The 18,178-nt window shown below is 53.5% G+C and overlaps 1 protein-coding gene across 4 annotated transcripts in view; it reads left to right on the top strand.

Annotated features, from left to right (window-relative positions):
- Positions 1 to 17,954, top strand: part of LOC118964979 (sodium/potassium/calcium exchanger 1-like) — a 57,121-nt gene extending 39,167 nt beyond the window's left edge. For all 4 annotated transcript variants that reach the window (XM_036981560.1, XM_036981559.1, XM_036981558.1 and 1 more), the window contains 4 exons: positions 8,278 to 8,550; positions 8,994 to 9,083; positions 16,333 to 16,499; positions 17,668 to 17,954. In XM_036981560.1, the coding sequence (XP_036837455.1) occupies positions 8,278 to 8,550; positions 8,994 to 9,083; positions 16,333 to 16,499; positions 17,668 to 17,917 (780 nt within the window). In that variant the 3' untranslated portion in view covers positions 17,918 to 17,954. The remainder of the gene's footprint in view (positions 1 to 8,277; positions 8,551 to 8,993; positions 9,084 to 16,332; positions 16,500 to 17,667) is intronic.
- Positions 17,955 to 18,178: the final 224 nt, after the last annotated feature.

Below are 18,178 nucleotides of genomic sequence, written 5' to 3'. Positions count from 1 at the left end.
GACGGTAGAGAGAGGGGAGAGAGGGGAGAGAGAGGAGAGAGGGGAGATAGGAGAAACCAGGCCCGTCAGAGACTCAGACGGTAGAGAGAGGAGAGAGAGGGGAGAGAGGAGAGAGGGGAGAGAGGAGAAACCAGGCCCGTCAGAGACTCAGACGATAGAGAGAGGGGAGAGAGGGGAGAGAGAGGAGAGAGGGGAGATAGGAGAAACCAGGCCCGTCAGAGACTCAGACGGTAGAGAGGAGAGAGGGGAGAGAGAGGAGAGAGGGGAGAGAGGGGAGATAGTAGAAACCTGACCCGTCAGAGACTCAGACGGTAGAGAGAGGAGAGAGAGGGGAGAGAGGAGAGAGGGGAGATAGGAGAAACCAGGCCCGTCAGAGACACAGACGGTAGAGAGAGGAGAGAGAGGGGAGAGAGGAGAGAGGGGAGAGAGGAGAAACCAGGCCCGTCAGAGACTCAGACGGTAGAGAGGAGAGAGGGGAGAGAGGGGAGATAGTAGAAACCAGACCCGTCAGAGACTCAGACGGTAGAGAGAGGAGAGAGAGGGGAGAGAGGAGAGAGGGGAGATAGGAGAAACCAGGCCCGTCAGAGACACAGACGGTAGAGAGAGGAGAGAGAGGGGAGAGAGAGGAGAGAGGGGAGATAGGAGAAACCAGGCCCGTCAGAGACTCAGACGGTAGAGAGGAGAGAGGGGAGAGAGAGGAGAGAGAGGAGAGAGGGGAGATAGGAGAAACCAGACCCGTCAGAGACTCAGACGGTAGAGAGGAGAGAGGGGAGAGAGAGGAGAGAGGGGAGATAGGAGAAACCAGGCCCGTCAGAGACACAGACGGTAGAGAGAGGAGAGAGAGGGGAGAGAGAGGAGAGAGGGGAGATAGGAGAAACCAGGCCCGTCAGAGACTCAGACGGTAGAGAGGAGAGAGGGGAGAGAGAGGAGAGAGAGGAGAGAGGGGAGATAGGAGAAACCAGACCCGTCAGAGACTCAGACGGTAGAGAGGAGAGAGGGGAGAGAGAGGAGAGAGGGGAGAGAGGGGAGAGAGGAGAAACCAGACCCGTCAGAGACTCAGACGGTAGAGAGAGGGGAGAGAGGGGAGAGAGAGGAGAGAGGGGAGATAGGAGAAACCAGGCCCGTCAGAGACTTAGACGGTAGAGAGAGGAGAGAGGGGAGAGAGAGGAGAGAGGGGAGAGAGGAGAAACCAGGCCCGTCAGAGACTCAGACGGTAGAGAGAAGGGAGAGAGGGGAGAGAGAGGAGAGAGGGGAGAGAGGAGAGAGGGGAGATAGGAGAAACCAGACCCATCAGAGACTCAGACGGGAGAGAGGAGAAACCAGACCCGTCAGAGACTCAGACGGTAGAGAGAGGGGAGAGAGGGGAGAGAGAGGAGAGAGGGGAGATAGGAGAAACCAGACCCGTCAGAGACACAGACGGTAGAGAGGAGAGAGGGGAGAGAGAGGAGAGAGGGGAGAGAGGGGAGATAGGAGAAACCAGACCCGTCAGAGACTCAGACGGTAGAGAGGAGAGAGGGGAGAGAGAGGAGAGAGGGGAGAGAGGGGAGATAGGAGAAACCAGACCCGTCAGAGACTCAGACGGTAGAGAGAGGGGAGAGAGGGGAGAGAGAGGAGAGAGGGGAGATAGGAGAAACCAGGCCCGTCAGAGACTCAGACGGTAGAGAGAGGGGAGAGAGAGGAGAGAGGGGAGATAGGAGAAACCAGGCCCGTCAGAGACTCAGACGGTAGAGAGAGGGGAGAGAGGAGAGAGGGGAGAGAGGAGAAACCAGGCCCGTCAGAGACTCAGACGGTAGAGAGGAGAGAGGGGAGAGAGAGGAGAGAGAGGAGAGAGGGGAGATAGGAGAAACCAGACCCGTCAGAGACTCAGACGGTAGAGAGGAGAGAGGGGAGAGAGAGGAGAGAGGGGAGATAGGAGAAACCAGGCCCGTCAGAGACACAGACGGTAGAGAGAGGAGAGAGAGGGGAGAGAGAGGAGAGAGGGGAGATAGGAGAAACCAGGCCCGTCAGAGACTCAGACGGTAGAGAGGAGAGAGGGGAGAGAGAGGAGAGAGAGGAGAGAGGGGAGATAGGAGAAACCAGACCCGTCAGAGACTCAGACGGTAGAGAGGAGAGAGGGGAGAGAGAGGAGAGAGGGGAGAGAGGGGAGAGAGGAGAAACCAGACCCGTCAGAGACTCAGACGGTAGAGAGAGGGGAGAGAGGGGAGAGAGAGGAGAGAGGGGAGATAGGAGAAACCAGGCCCGTCAGAGACTCAGACGGTAGAGAGAGGAGAGAGGGGAGAGAGAGGAGAGAGGGGAGAGAGGAGAAACCAGGCCCGTCAGAGACTCAGACGGTAGAGAGAAGGGAGAGAGGGGAGAGAGAGGAGAGAGGGGAGAGAGGAGAGAGGGGAGATAGGAGAAACCAGACCCATCAGAGACTCAGACGGGAGAGAGGAGAAACCAGACCCGTCAGAGACTCAGACGGTAGAGAGAGGGGAGAGAGGGGAGAGAGAGGAGAGAGGGGAGATAGGAGAAACCAGACCCGTCAGAGACTCAGACGGTAGAGAGGAGAGAGGGGAGAGAGAGGAGAGAGGGGAGAGAGGGGAGATAGGAGAAACCAGACCCGTCAGAGACTCAGACGGTAGAGAGGAGAGAGGGGAGAGAGAGGAGAGAGGGGAGAGAGGGGAGATAGGAGAAACCAGACCCGTCAGAGACTCAGACGGTAGAGAGAGGGGAGAGAGGGGAGAGAGAGGAGAGAGGGGAGATAGGAGAAACCAGGCCCGTCAGAGACTCAGACGGTAGAGAGAGGGGAGAGAGGAGAGAGGGGAGAGAGGAGAAACCAGGCCCGTCAGAGACTCAGACGATAGAGAGAGGGGAGAGAGGGGAGAGAGAGGAGAGATAGGAGAAACCAGACCACACCTAAAGAAGAGGAGAAACCAGGCCCGTCAGAGACTCAGACGGTAGAGAGAGGGGAGAGAGGAGAGAGAGGAGGGGAGATAGGAGAAACCAGACCACACCTAAAGAAGAGGAGAAACCAGGCCCGTCAGAGACTCAGACGGTAGAGAGAGGGGAGAGAGGAGAGAGAGGAGAGAGGGGAGAGAGGGGAGATAGGAGAAACCAGGCCCGTCAGAGACACAGACGGTAGAGAGAGGGGAGAGAGGAGAGAGAGAGGAGAGAGGGGAGATAGGAGAAACCAGACCCATCAGAGACTCAGACGGGAGAGAGGAGAAACCAGACCCGTCAGAGACTCAGACGGTAGAGAGAGGGGAGAGAGGGGAGAGAGAGGAGAGAGGGGAGATAGGAGAAACCAGACCCGTCAGAGACTCAGACGGTAGAGAGGAGAGAGGGGAGAGAGGGGAGAGAGGGGAGATAGGAGAAACCAGACCCGTCAGAGACTCAGACGGTAGAGAGGAGAGAGGGGAGAGAGAGGAGAGAGGGGAGAGAGGGGAGATAGGAGAAACCAGACCCGTCAGAGACTCAGACGGTAGAGAGAGGGGAGAGAGGGGAGAGAGAGGAGAGAGGGGAGATAGGAGAAACCAGGCCCGTCAGAGACTCAGACGGTAGAGAGAGGGGAGAGAGAGGAGAGAGGGGAGATAGGAGAAACCAGGCCCGTCAGAGACTCAGACGGTAGAGAGAGGGGAGAGAGGAGAGAGGGGAGAGAGGAGAAACCAGGCCCGTCAGAGACTCAGACGATAGAGAGAGGGGAGAGAGGGGAGAGAGAGGAGAGATAGGAGAAACCAGACCACACCTAAAGAAGAGGAGAAACCAGGCCCGTCAGAGACTCAGACGGTAGAGAGAGGGGAGAGAGGAGAGAGAGGAGGGGAGATAGGAGAAACCAGACCACACCTAAAGAAGAGGAGAAACCAGGCCCGTCAGAGACTCAGACGGTAGAGAGAGGGGAGAGAGGAGAGAGAGGAGAGAGGGGAGAGAGGGGAGATAGGAGAAACCAGGCCCGTCAGAGACACAGACGGTAGAGAGAGGGGAGAGAGGAGAGAGAGGAGAGTTGAGAGAGGGGAGAGAGGGGAGATAGGAGAAACCAGGCCCGTCAGAGACTCAGACGGTAGAGAGAGGGGAGAGAGGGGAGAGAGAGGAGAGAGGGGAGATAGGAGAAACCAGACCCGTCAGAGACTCAGACGGTAGAGAGGAGAGAGGGGAGAGAGGGGAGAGAGGGGAGATAGGAGAAACCAGACCCGTCAGAGACTCAGACGGTAGAGAGGAGAGAGGGGAGAGAGAGGAGAGAGGGGAGAGAGGGGAGATAGGAGAAACCAGACCCGTCAGAGACTCAGACGGTAGAGAGAGGGGAGAGAGGGGAGAGAGAGGAGAGAGGGGAGATAGGAGAAACCAGGCCCGTCAGAGACTCAGACGGTAGAGAGAGGGGAGAGAGAGGAGAGAGGGGAGATAGGAGAAACCAGGCCCGTCAGAGACTCAGACGGTAGAGAGAGGAGAGAGAGGGGAGAGAGGAGAGAGGGGAGAGAGGAGAAACCAGGCCCGTCAGAGACTCAGACGATAGAGAGAGGGGAGAGAGGGGAGAGAGAGGAGAGATAGGAGAAACCAGACCACACCTAAAGAAGAGGAGAAACCAGGCCCGTCAGAGACTCAGACGGTAGAGAGAGGGGAGAGAGGAGAGAGAGGAGGGGAGATAGGAGAAACCAGACCACACCTAAAGAAGAGGAGAAACCAGGCCCGTCAGAGACTCAGACGGTAGAGAGAGGGGAGAGAGGAGAGAGAGGAGAGAGGGGAGAGAGGGGAGATAGGAGAAACCAGGCCCGTCAGAGACACAGACGGTAGAGAGAGGGGAGAGAGGAGAGAGAGGAGAGTTGAGAGAGGGGAGAGAGGGGAGATAGGAGAAACCAGGTCCGTCAGAGACTCAGACGGTAGAGAGAGGGGAGAGAGGGGAGAGAGAGGAGAGAGGGGAGATAGGAGAAACCAGGCCCGTCAGAGACTCAGACGGTAGAGAGAGGAGAGAGAGGGGAGAGAGGAGAGAGGGGAGATAGGAGAAACCAGGCCCGTCAGAGACACAGACGGTAGAGAGAGGAGAGAGAGGGGAGAGAGGAGAGAGGGGAGAGAGGAGAAACCAGGCCCGTCAGAGACTCAGACGGTAGAGAGGAGAGAGGGGAGAGAGAGGAGAGAGGGGAGAGAGGGGAGATAGTAGAAACCAGACCCGTCAGAGACTCAGACGGTAGAGAGAGGAGAGAGAGGGGAGAGAGGAGAGAGGGGAGATAGGAGAAACCAGGCCCGTCAGAGACACAGACGGCAGAGAGAGGAGAGAGAGGGGAGAGAGAGGAGAGAGGGGAGATAGGAGAAACCAGGCCCGTCAGAGACTCAGACGGTAGAGAGGAGAGAGGGGAGAGAGAGGAGAGAGAGGAGAGAGGGGAGATAGGAGAAACCAGACCCGTCAGAGACTCAGACGGTAGAGAGGAGAGAGGGGAGAGAGAGGAGAGAGGGGAGAGAGGGGAGAGAGGAGAAACCAGGCCCGTCAGAGACTCAGACGGTAGAGAGGAGAGAGGGGAGAGAGAGGAGAGAGGGGAGAGAGGGGAGATAGTAGAAACCAGACCCGTCAGAGACTCAGACGGTAGAGAGAGGAGAGAGAGGGGAGAGAGGAGAGAGGGGAGATAGGAGAAACCAGGCCCGTCAGAGACACAGACGGTAGAGAGAGGAGAGAGAGGGGAGAGAGAGGAGAGAGGGGAGATAGGAGAAACCAGGCCCGTCAGAGACACAGACGGTAGAGAGAGGAGAGAGAGGGGAGAGAGGAGAGAGGGGAGAGAGGAGAAACCAGGCCCGTCAGAGACTCAGACGGTAGAGAGGAGAGAGGGGAGAGAGAGGAGAGAGGGGAGAGAGGGGAGATAGTAGAAACCAGACCCGTCAGAGACTCAGACGGTAGAGAGAGGAGAGAGAGGGGAGAGAGGAGAGAGGGGAGATAGGAGAAACCAGGCCCGTCAGAGACACAGACGGCAGAGAGAGGAGAGAGAGGGGAGAGAGAGGAGAGAGGGGAGATAGGAGAAACCAGGCCCGTCAGAGACTCAGACGGTAGAGAGGAGAGAGGGGAGAGAGAGGAGAGAGAGGAGAGAGGGGAGATAGGAGAAACCAGACCCGTCAGAGACTCAGACGGTAGAGAGGAGAGAGGGGAGAGAGAGGAGAGAGGGGAGAGAGGGGAGAGAGGAGAAACCAGGCCCGTCAGAGACTCAGACGGTAGAGAGGAGAGAGGGGAGAGAGAGGAGAGAGGGGAGATAGTAGAAACCAGACCCGTCAGAGACTCAGACGGTAGAGAGAGGAGAGAGAGGGGAGAGAGGAGAGAGGGGAGATAGGAGAAACCAGGCCCGTCAGAGACACAGACGGTAGAGAGAGGAGAGAGAGGGGAGAGAGAGGAGAGAGGGGAGATAGGAGAAACCAGGCCCGTCAGAGACTCAGACGGTAGAGAGGAGAGAGGGGAGAGAGAGGAGAGAGGGGAGAGAGGGGAGATAGGAGAAACCAGACCCGTCAGAGACTCAGACGGTAGAGAGGAGAGAGGGGAGAGAGAGGAGAGAGGGGAGAGAGGGGAGATAGGAGAAACCAGACCCGTCAGAGACTCAGACGGTAGAGAGAGGGGAGAGAGGGGAGAGAGAGGAGAGAGGGGAGATAGGAGAAACCAGGCCCGTCAGAGACTCAGACGGTAGAGAGAGGAGAGAGAGGAGAGAGGGGAGAGAGGAGAAACCAGGCCCGTCAGAGACTCAGACGGTAGAGAGAAGGGAGAGAGGGGAGAGAGAGGAGAGAGGGGAGAGAGGAGAGAGGGGAGATAGGAGAAACCAGACCCATCAGAGACTCAGACGGGAGAGAGGAGAAACCAGACCCGTCAGAGACTCAGACGGTAGAGAGAGGGGAGAGAGGGGAGAGAGAGGAGAGAGGGGAGATAGGAGAAACCAGACCCGTCAGAGACTCAGACGGTAGAGAGGAGAGAGGGGAGAGAGAGGAGAGAGGGGAGAGAGGGGAGATAGGAGAAACCAGACCCGTCAGAGACTCAGACGGTAGAGAGGAGAGAGGGGAGAGAGAGGAGAGAGGGGAGAGAGGGGAGATAGGAGAAACCAGACCCGTCAGAGACTCAGACGGTAGAGAGAGGGGAGAGAGGGGAGAGAGAGGAGAGAGGGGAGATAGGAGAAACCAGGCCCGTCAGAGACTCAGACGGTAGAGAGAGGGGAGAGAGAGGAGAGAGGGGAGAGAGGAGAAACCAGGCCCGTCAGAGACTCAGACGGTAGAGAGAAGGGAGAGAGGGGAGAGAGGAGAGAGGGGAGAGAGGAGAAACCAGACCCGTCAGAGACTCAGACGGTAGAGAGGAGAGAGGGGAGAGAGGGGAGAGAGAGGAGAGAGGGGAGATAGGAGAAACCAGACCCGTCAGAGACTCAGACGGTAGAGAGAGGGGAGAGAGGGGAGAGAGGGGAGATAGGAGAAACCAGGCCCGTCAGAGACTCAGACGGTAGAGAGGAGAGAGGGGAGAGAGAGGAGAGAGGAGAGAGAGGGGAGATAGGAGAAACCAGACCCGTCAGAGACTCAGACGGTAGAGAGAGGGGAGAGAGGGGAGAGAGGGGAGATAGGAGAAACCAGGCCCGTCAGAGACTCAGACGGTAGAGAGGAGAGAGGGGAGAGAGAGGAGAGAGGGGAGAGAGGGGAGATAGGAGAAACCAGACCCGTCAGAGACTCAGACGGTAGAGAGAGGGGAGAGAGGGGAGAGGGGAGATAGGAGAAACCAGGCCCGTCAGAGACTCAGACGGTAGAGAGGAGAGAGGGGAGAGGGAGAGAAGAAACCAGATCCGTCAGAGACACAGAGAGGGGAGAGGAGACCGAGAGGAGACCGAGAGGAGAGAGAGAGAGGAGAGAGGGGAGAGGAGACCGAGAGGAGAGAGGGTGGAGAGAGATAGGAGAGAGTTAATTCATAACACTACTCTAGAGGGGAGATAGTAGAAACCAGACCCGTCAGAGACACAGACATTAGAGAGAGGAGAGAAAGGAGAGAGGAGAGAGAGGAGAGAGAGGAGAGAGAGGAGAGAGAGGAGAGAGGGGAGAGAGGGGAGAGAGGGGAGAGAGGGGAGATAGGAAAAACCAGACCCGTCAGAGACTCAGACGGTAGAGAGAGGAGAGAGGGGAGGGAGGAGAGGGAGAGAAGAAACCAGATCCGTCAGAGACACAGAGAGGGGAGAGTAGACCGAGAGGAGAGAGAGAGAGGAGAGAGAGTGGAGAGAGGGTGGAGAGAGATAGGAGAGAGTTAATTCATAACACTACTCTACCCCTACGACCCTTCTCTCTCACCCTCTCGCCCTCCCTCTTCACTAGGACCAGGGGCCAGCGGGCGCAGGGGGGTCCGACGGCTCAGACAGCGGTGAGGAGGACGAGAGTGAAGAAGAGAGCGAGGATGAGGAAGACGAGGATGATGAAGACGAAGAGGACGATGAGGAAAATAAAGATGAAGAAGAGGAAGAGGGTGAAGAGAACGAGGAACCTCTGTCGTTAGAATGGCCAGACACCAGACGTAAACAGGCCACATATCTTTTTCTCCTACCGATAGTGTTCCCTCTGTGGCTCACTGTGCCCGACGTACGCAACCCGGTAAATATCACCTACAGCTCTGTCTTTACCATCTCTGTCTTTATCATCTCTGTCTTTAACATCTCTGTCTTTATCATCTCTGTCTTTAACATCTTATCATCTCTGTCTTTATCATCTCTGTCTTTATCATCTCTGTCTTTACCATCTCTGTCTTTATCATCTCTGTCTTTACCATCTCTGTCTTTACCATCTCTGTCTTTACCATCTCTGTCTTTATCATCTCTGTCTTTATCATCTCTGTCTTTATCATCTCTGTCTTTAACATCTTATCATCTCTGTCTTTATCATCTCTGTCTTTAACATCTCTGTCTTTATCATCTCTGTCTTTACATTCACGCCATTTTGTGTACTGTGTTTGTGTCCTGCAAAGTGGCCAAAATGTAGAACACAAAATATCTTTCTAATGTCATGCTGATATGAGCTTCCTGTGAGTTCTTCCTCAGGCTTCCAGAAAATACTTCGCCATGACGTTTATTGGTTCCATCACGTGGATCGCTGTGTTCTCCTATCTAATGGTCTGGTGGGCACATCAGGTATCACTCTGGTTGGGTTTTTAGATCACAGGACTTCCATCTTGTTTAGAAACTATTAGTCCAGTGCTTCTTTGACTCAGGCCAGGATTTAATCAGATCAGCGATAACCCAAGGTAACAGACAGACCAGACCCGAGGTAACAGACAGACCCGAGGTAACAGAGAGACCCGAGGTAACAGAGAGACCCGACGAGGTAACAGACAAACCCGAGATAACAGACAGACCTGTAGCTTATGGTTGTTTTTGTTTAGGCGATTTAGGAGGTGTAACTACGTAGGAGCTGTCAAATCCGTGAGCTGTTGCTCTTGTTGCCATGGTCACGAAACCACACCCATCCTTATATCTCCCCCATATTAGAAGTTCAGAATGAGAAGGTGTAGGGCAGGCTATATAGAGATAATGACACCGAAATTGAAAATCATTAAACAAAATAGCAAGGATGTAGATCAGCCTAATGAAGGTGTAGATTACGGCAGGTAGCCTAGTGGTTAGAGGATGGACCAGTAACCAGCAGGTAGCCTAGTGATTAGAGTGTTGGACCAGTAACCAGCAGGTAGACTAGTGGTTAGAGTGTTGGACTAGTAACTAGCAGGTAGCCTAGTGGTTAGAGTGTTGGACTAGTAACCAGCAGGTAGCCTAGTGGTTAGAGGGTGGACCAGTAACCAGCAGGTAGACTAGTGGTTAGAGGGTGGACCAGTAACCAGCAGGTAACCTAGTGGTTAGAGGGTGGACCAGTAACCAGCAGGTAGACTAGTGGTTAGAGGGTGGACCAGTAACCAGCAGGTAGACTTGTGGTTAGAGGGTGGACCAGTAACCAGCAGGTAGACTAGTGGTTAGAGGGTTGGGCCAGTAACCAGCAGGTAGCCTAGTGGTTAGAGTGTTGGGCCAGTAACTAGCAGGTAGCCTAGTGGTTAGAGTGTTGGACTAGTAACCAGCAGGTAGCCTAGTGGTTAGAGTGTTGGACCAGTAACCAGCAGGTAGCCTAGTGGTTAGAGTGTTGGACTAGTAACCAGCAGGTAGCCTAGTGGTTAGAGTGTTGGGTCAGTAACCAGCAGGTAGCCTAATGGTTAGAGGTTGGACCAGTAACTAGCAGGTAGCCTAGTGGTTAGAGGTTGGACTAGTAACCATCAGGTAGCCTAGTCGTTAGAGCGTTGGGTCAGTAACCAGCAGGTAGCCTAGTGGTTAGAGGTTGGACTAGTAACCATCAGGTAGCCTAGTGGTTAGAGTGTTGGACTAGTAACCAGCAGGTAGCCTATTGGTTAGAGTGTTGGGCCAGTAACCAGCAGGTAGCCTAGTGGTTAGAGTGTTGGACTAGTAACCAGCAGGTAGCCTAGTTGTTAGAGTGTTGGGTCAGTAACCAGCAGGTAGCCTAATGGTTAGAGGTTGGACCAGTAACTAGCAGGTAGCCTAGTGGTTAGAGGTTGGACTAGTAACCATTAGGTGGCCTAGTCGTTAGAGCGTTGGGTCAGTCCCAGCAGGTAGCCTAGTGGTTAGAGCGTTGGACTAGTAACCAGCAGGTAGCCTAGTGGTTAGAGCGTTGGACTAGTAACCAGCAGGTAGCCTAGTGGTTAGAGTGTTGGACTAGTAACCAGCAGGTAGCCTAGTGGTTAGAGTGTTGGGTCAGTAACCAGCAGGTAGCCTAGTGGTTAGAGAGTTGGGTCAGTAACCAGCAGGTAGCCTAGTGGTTAGAGTGTAGTGGCGGTAGGTAGCCTAGTGGTTAGAGAGTTGGGTCAGTAACCAGCAGGTAGCCTAGTGGTTAGAGGGTGGACTAGTAACCAGCAGGTAGCCTAGTGGTTAGAGGGTGGACCAGTAACCAGCAGGTAGCCTAGTGGTTAGAGGGTGGACCAGTAACCAGCAGGTAGCCTAGTGGTTAGAGGGTGGACCAGTAACCAGCAGGTAGCCTAGTGGTTAGAGGGTGGACCAGTAACCAGCAGGTAGTCTAGTGGTTAGAGGGTGGACCAGTAACCAGCAGGTAGCCTAGTGGTTAGAGGGTGGACCAGTAACCAGCAGGTAGCCTAGTGGTTAGAGGGTGGACCAGTAACCAGCAGGTAGCCTAGTGGTTAGAGGGTGGACCAGTAACCAGCAGGTATCCTAGTGGTTAGAGGGTGGACCAGTAACCAGCAGGTAGACTAGTGGTTAGAGGGTGGACCAGTAACCAGCAGGTAGCCTAGTGGTTAGAGGGTGGACCAGTAACCAGTAGGTAGCTTAGTGGTTAGAGGGTGGACCAGTAACCAGCAGGTAGCCTAGTGGTTAGAGGGTGGACCAGTAACCAGCAGGTAGACTAGTGGTTAGAGAGTTGGGTCAGTAACCAGCAGGTAGCCTAGTGGTTAGAGGTTGGGTCAGTAACCAGCAGGTAGCCTAGTGGTTAGAGGTTGGGTCAGTAACCAGCAGGTAGCCTAGTGGTTAGAGGGTGGACCAGTAACCGAAAGGTTGCTAGATCGAATCCCCAAGCTGACAAGGTAAAAAAAACTGTCGTTAAACCACTGTTCCCCGGTAGGCCGTCATTGTAAATAGGATTGTATTCTTAACTGACTTGTCTAGTTAAATAAAGTTTCAAATTTAAAAAAATAAAAATAACATCACGCATTTTAGTGTTTGAGTTTAACATGGCTGCAGGGGGTTTCTACTAGTACATCCAATGGCAATGTCCATCATAGGTCTAACGATGGGGCTAACGATAGGGCTAACGATAGGGTCTAACGATAGGGCTAACGATAGGGCTATCGATAGGGTCTAACGATAGGGCTAACGATAGGGCTAACGATAGGGTCTAACGATAGGGCTAACGATAGGGCTAACGATAGGGCTAACGATAGGGTCTAACGATAGGGTCTAACGATAGGGCTAACGATAGGGCTAACGATAGGGTCTAACGATAGGGCTAACGATAGGGTCTAACGATAGGGCTAACGATATGGTCTAACGATAGGGCTAACGATAGGGTCTAACGATAGGGCTAACGATAGGGCTAACGATAGGGCTAACGATAGGGTCTAACGACAGGGCTAACGATAGGGCTAACGATAGGGCTAACGATAGGGTCTAACGATAGGGCTAACGATAGGGCTAACGATAGGGCTAACGATAGGGCTAACGATAGGGCTAACGATAGGGGCTAACGATGGGGCTAACGATAGGGTCTAACGATAGGGCTAACGATAGGGTCTAACGATAGGGCTAACGATAGGGTCTAACGATGGGGTCTAACGATGGGGCTAACGATAGGGGCTAACGATAGGGCTAACGATAGGGTCTAACGATGGGGTCTAACGATGGGGCTAACGATGGGGTCTAACGATAGGGCTAACGATGGGGTCTAACGATGGGGCTAACGATGGGGTCTAACGATAGGGCTAACGATGGGGTCTAACGATGGGGTCTAACGATGGGGCTAACGATGGGGTCTAACGATGGGGTCTAACGATAGGGTCTAACGATGGGGTCTAACGATGGGGTCTAACGATAGGGTCTAACGATGGGGCTAACGATGGGGTCTAACGATAGGGTCTAACGATGGGTCTAACGATGGGGTCTAACGATGGGGTCTAACGATGTGGTCTAACGATGGGGTCTAACGATGGGGTCTAACGATGGGTCTAACGATGGGGTCTACCGATAGGGCTAACGCTGGGTCTAGCGATAGGGCTAACGCTGGGTCTAACGATAAGGTCTAACGATAGGGTCTAACGATAGGGTCTAACGACGGGGCTAACGCTGGGTCTAATGCTGGGTCTAACGATAAGGTCTAACGATAGGGTCTAACGATAGGGTCTAACGATAGGGTCTAACGCTGGGTCTAACGATAGGGCTAACAATGGGTCTAACGATAGGGTCTAACGATAGGGTCTAACAACGGGGCTAACGATAGGGTCTAACAATAGGGCTAACGCTGGGTCTAACGATAAGGTCTAACGATACGGTCTAACGATAGGGCTAACGATAGGGCTAACGATAGGGTCTAACGATAGGGTCTAACGATAGGGTCTAACGACGGGTCTAACGACAGGGCTAACGACAGGGTCTAACGACAGGGTCTAACGACGGGTCTAACGATAGGGTCTAACGATAGGGTCTAACTATAGGGTCTAACGATAGGGTCTAACGATGGGCCTAACGATAGGGGCTAACGACAGGTCTAACGATAGGGTCTAACGACGGGTCTAACGATAGGGTCTAACGCTGGGTCTAACGATAGGGCTAACGATAGGGTCTAACAACGGGGCTAACGATAGGGTCTCTAACAATAGGGCTAACGCTGGGTCTAACGATGGGTCTAACGATAGGGCTAACGATAGGGTCTAACGATAGGGTCTAACGACGGGTCTAACGACGGGTCTAACGACAGGGCTAACGATAGGGTCTAACGACAGGGTCTAACAACAGGGTCTAACGACAGGGTCTAACGATAGGGTCTAACGATGGGTCTAACGATAGGGTCTAACGATAGGGTCTAACGATAGGGGCTAACGATAGGGTCTAATGATAGGGTCTAACGATGGGTCTAATGATAGGGTCTAACGATAGGGTCTAACGATGGGTCTAACGATAGGGTCTAACGATAGGGCCAACAATAAGGTCTAACGATAGGGCTAACGATAGGGTCTAACGATAGGGTCTAACGATGGGTCTAACGATGGGGTCTAACGATAGGGTCTAACGATAGGGTCTAACAATAGGGTCTAACGATAGGGTCTAATGATAGGGCTAACGATAGGGCTAACGATGGGGTCTAACGATGCGTCTAACGATAGGGATAATGATAGGTCTAACGATGGGGCTAACGATGGGGTCTAACGATAGGGCTAACGATGGGGTCTAACGATGGGGTCTAACGATGGGGCTAACGATGGGGTCTAACGATGGGGTCTAACGATAGGGTCTAACGATGGGGTCTAACGATGGGGTCTAACGATGGGTCTAACGATGGGGTCTAACGATGGGGTCTAACGACGGGGTCTAACGATAGGGTCTACCGATAGGGCTAACGCTGGGTCTAGCGATAGGGCTAACGATGGGTCTAACGATAGGGCTAACGACGGGTCTAACAACAGGGCTAACGCTGGGTCTAACGATAAGGTCTAACGATAGGGTCTAACGATAGGGTCTAACGACGGGGCTAACGCTGGGTCTAATGCTGGGTCTAACGATAAGGTCTAACGATAGGGTCTAACGATAGGGTCTAACGATAGGGTCTAACGCTGGGTCTAACGATAGGGCTAACAATGGGTCTAACGATAGGGTCTAACGATAGGGTCTAACAACGGGGCTAACGATAGGGTCTAACAATAGGGCTAACGCTGGGTCTAACGATAAGGTCTAACGATAGGGTCTAACGATAGGTCTAACGACAGGGCTAACGACAGGGTCTAACGACGGGTCTAACGATAGGGTCTAACGATAGGGTCTAACTATAGGGTCTAACGATAGGGTCTAACGATGGGCCTAACGATAGGGGCTAACGACAGGTCTAACGATAGGGTCTAACGACGGGTCTAACGATAGGGTCTAACGCTGGGTCTAACGATAGGGCTAACGATAGGGTCTAACAACGGGGCTAACGATAGGGTCTCTAACAATAGGGCTAACGCTGGGTCTAACGATGGGTCTAACGATAGGGCTAACGATAGGGTCTAACGATAGGGTCTAACGACGGGTCTAACGACGGGTCTAACGACAGGGCTAACGATAGGGTCTAACGACAGGGTCTAACGACAGGGTCTAACGACAGGGTCTAACGATAGGGTCTAACGATGGGTCTAACGATAGGGTCTAACGATAGGGTCTAACGATAGGGGCTAACGATAGGGTCTAACGATAGGGTCTAACGATGGGTCTAATGATAGGGTCTAACGATAGGGTCTAACGATGGGTCTAACGATAGGGTCTAACGATAGGGCCAACAATAAGGTCTAACGATAGGGCTAACGATAGGGTCTAACGATAGGGTCTAACGATGGGTCTAACGATGGGGTCTAACGATAGGGTCTAACGATAGGGTCTAACAATAGGGTCTAACGATAGGGTCTAATGATAGGGCTAACGATAGGGCTAACGATAGGGCTAACGATGGGGTCTAACGATGCGTCTAACGATAGGGATAATGATAGGTCTAACGACGGGTCTAACGATAGGGTCTAACGATAGGGTCTAACGATGCGTCTAACGATAGGGTCTAACGATAGGGTCTAACGATGGGGTCTAACGATGGGGTCTAACGATGGGTCTAACGATAGGGTCTAACGATGGGGTCTAACGATGGGTCTAACGATGGGTCTAACGATAGGGCTAACGACAGGGTCTAACGACAGGGTCTTACGACAGGGTCTAACGATAGGGATAATGATAGGGATAACGATAGGTCTAACAATAGGGATAGCGATAGGGTCTAACGATAGGTCTAACGATAGGTATAATGGCAGGCCTAATGATAGGGATAACGATAGGGATAACGACAGGGTCTAACGATAGGTCTAATGATAGGGATAACGATAGAGATAGCGATAGGGATACCGATAGGGATAATGATAGGGATACCAATAGGGATACCGATAGGGATAACGATAGGGATAATGATAGGGATACCGATAGGGATACCGATAGGGATGACGATAGGGATGACGATAGAGATAACGACAGGGATAACGATAGGGATAACGGTAGGGATAACGATAGGGATAACGGTAGGGATAACGGCAGGGATAACGATAGGGATAACGATAGGGATAACGGCAGGGATAACGATAGGGATAATGATAGGGATAATGATCGGTCTAATGATAGGGATACCGATGGGGATAATGATAGGGATACTGATAGAGATAATGATAGGGATAACGTCGGGAGCCTCTTGGGGTTTTGACAACTCCAACGCAGTAACACTTCTGACCCCACCCACTATAAACAAAAGCAATGATGAGCTACGGTTATCGTGGGTAATTGTGGGTTAATGCTGATCTGGTTGAATCCTAATCGACTGATTACTAGTGCTCTAGGTGGGGATACTGATTGATTGACTGACTGACTGTTGGCTCCCTAGGTGGGTGAGACTGATTGATTGACTGACTGACTATTGGCTTCCTAGGTGGGTGAGACTGATTGGTTGACTGACTGTTGGCTCCCTAGGTGGGTGAGACTGATTGATTGACTGACTGTTGGCTCCCTAGGTGGGTGAGACTGATTGATTGACTGACTGTTGGCTCCATACGTGGGTGAGACTGATTGGTTGACTGACTGACTGTTGTCTCCCTAGGTGGGTGAGACCATAGGCATCTCAGAGGAGATCATGGGCCTGACCATCCTGGCAGCAGGCACCTCCATCCCTGACCTCATCACTAGTGTCATCGTGGCCCGGAAAGGACTGGGAGACATGGCTGTGTCCAGCTCAGTGGGATCCAACATCTTCGATATCACTATGGGGTTAGTATAGACCACTATAACTACAGAGATATCACTATGGGGTTAGTATAGACTACTATAACTACAGAGATATCACTATGGGGTTTGTATAGACCACTGTAACTACAGAGATATCACTATGAACTGTGTACCGTTGTCTGTTGTAAACAATCAAGGCAATTTGTGTTACCACTCTCAAAAGTGATTGTCTTTCCCCCCTCTGCCTCCATCCTTCCTCTCTCCCTCTCTACATCCCTCTGCCTCTACCCTTCCTCTCTCTGTCTCTCCCTCTCTACATCCCTCTGCCTCCACCCTTCCTCTCTCTCTCTCTACATCCCTCTGCCTCTACCCTTCCTCTCTCTCTCTACATCCCTCTGCCTCTACCCTTCCTCTCTCTCTCTACATCCCTCTGCCTCCACCCTTCCTCTCTCTCTGTCTCTCCCTCTCTACATCCCTCTGCCTCTACCCTTCCTCTCTCTCTCTCTACATCCCTCTGCCTCCACCCTTCCTCTCTCTCTGTCTCTCCCTCTCTACATCCCTCCTCTCTCTGTCTCTCTCTCTCTACATCCCTCTGCCTCTACCCTTCCTCTCTCTCTGTCTCTCCCTCTCTACATCCCTCTGCCTCCACCCTTCCTCTCTCTCTGTCTCTCCCTCTGCCTCCACCCTTCCTCTCCCTCTGCCTCTACCCTTCCTCTCTCCCTCGCTACATCCCTCTGCCTCTACCCTTCCTCTCTGTCTCTCCCTCTCTACATCCCTCTGCCTCTATCCTTCCTCTCTCTCTGTCTCTCTCTCTCTACATCCCTCTGCCTCTACCCTTCCTCTCTCCCTCGCTACATCCCTCCTTCTGCCTCCACCCCTCCTCTCTGTCTCTCCCTCTCTACATCCCTCTGCCTCTACCCTTCCTCTCTCTCTGTCTCTCCCTCTCTACATCCCTCTGCCTTTACCCTTCCTCTCTCTCTGTCTCTCCCTCTCTACATCCCTCTGCCTCCACCCTTCCTCTCTCTCTGTCTCTCCCTCTCTACATCCCTCTGCCTCCACCCTTCCTCTCTCTCTGTCTCTCCCTCTCTACATCCCTCCTCTATCTGTCTCTCCCTCTCTACATCCCTCTGCCTCCACCTTTCCTCTCTCTCTGTCTCTCTGCCTCCACCCCTCCTCTCTCTGTCCCCACCCTCCCCCAACATTTCTGCAGCCTGCCTGTCCCATGGTTGATCTTCTCGGCGATGCAAGGCGGCGTACCGGTGGCGGTGAACTCCAACGGTCTGTTCTGTGCCATCGTGCTCCTCTTCGTCATGCTCCTCTTCGTCATCGTCAGCATCGCGGCGTGTCGGTGGAAGATGAGCCGCGTTCTGGGCCTCACCATGTTCATGCTTTACTTCGTGTTTCTGGTGCTCAGCGTGATGCTGGAAGACCGTATTATTATCTGCCCCGTCTCCATCTGAGGTCAGAGGTCAGACACACCCACTGGGGAGCCGGGTCCACCCACTGGGGAACCCAGGCCCACCCACTGGGGAGCCAGGCCCACCCACTTGGAACCCAGGCCCACCCACTGGGGAGCCAGGCCCACCCACTTGGAACCCAGGCCCACCCACTGGGGAGCCAGGCCCACCCACTTGGAACCCAGTCCACCCACTGGGGAGCCAGGCCCACCCACTTAGAACCCAGTCCACCCACTTGGAACCCAGTCCACCCACTGGGGAGCC

This window comes from Oncorhynchus mykiss, chromosome 6, assembly GCF_013265735.2.
Source record: "Oncorhynchus mykiss isolate Arlee chromosome 6, USDA_OmykA_1.1, whole genome shotgun sequence".
NCBI classification, from domain to species: Eukaryota; Metazoa; Chordata; class Actinopteri; order Salmoniformes; family Salmonidae; genus Oncorhynchus; species Oncorhynchus mykiss.
This window is presented reverse-complemented; position numbering and strand designations above follow the sequence as displayed.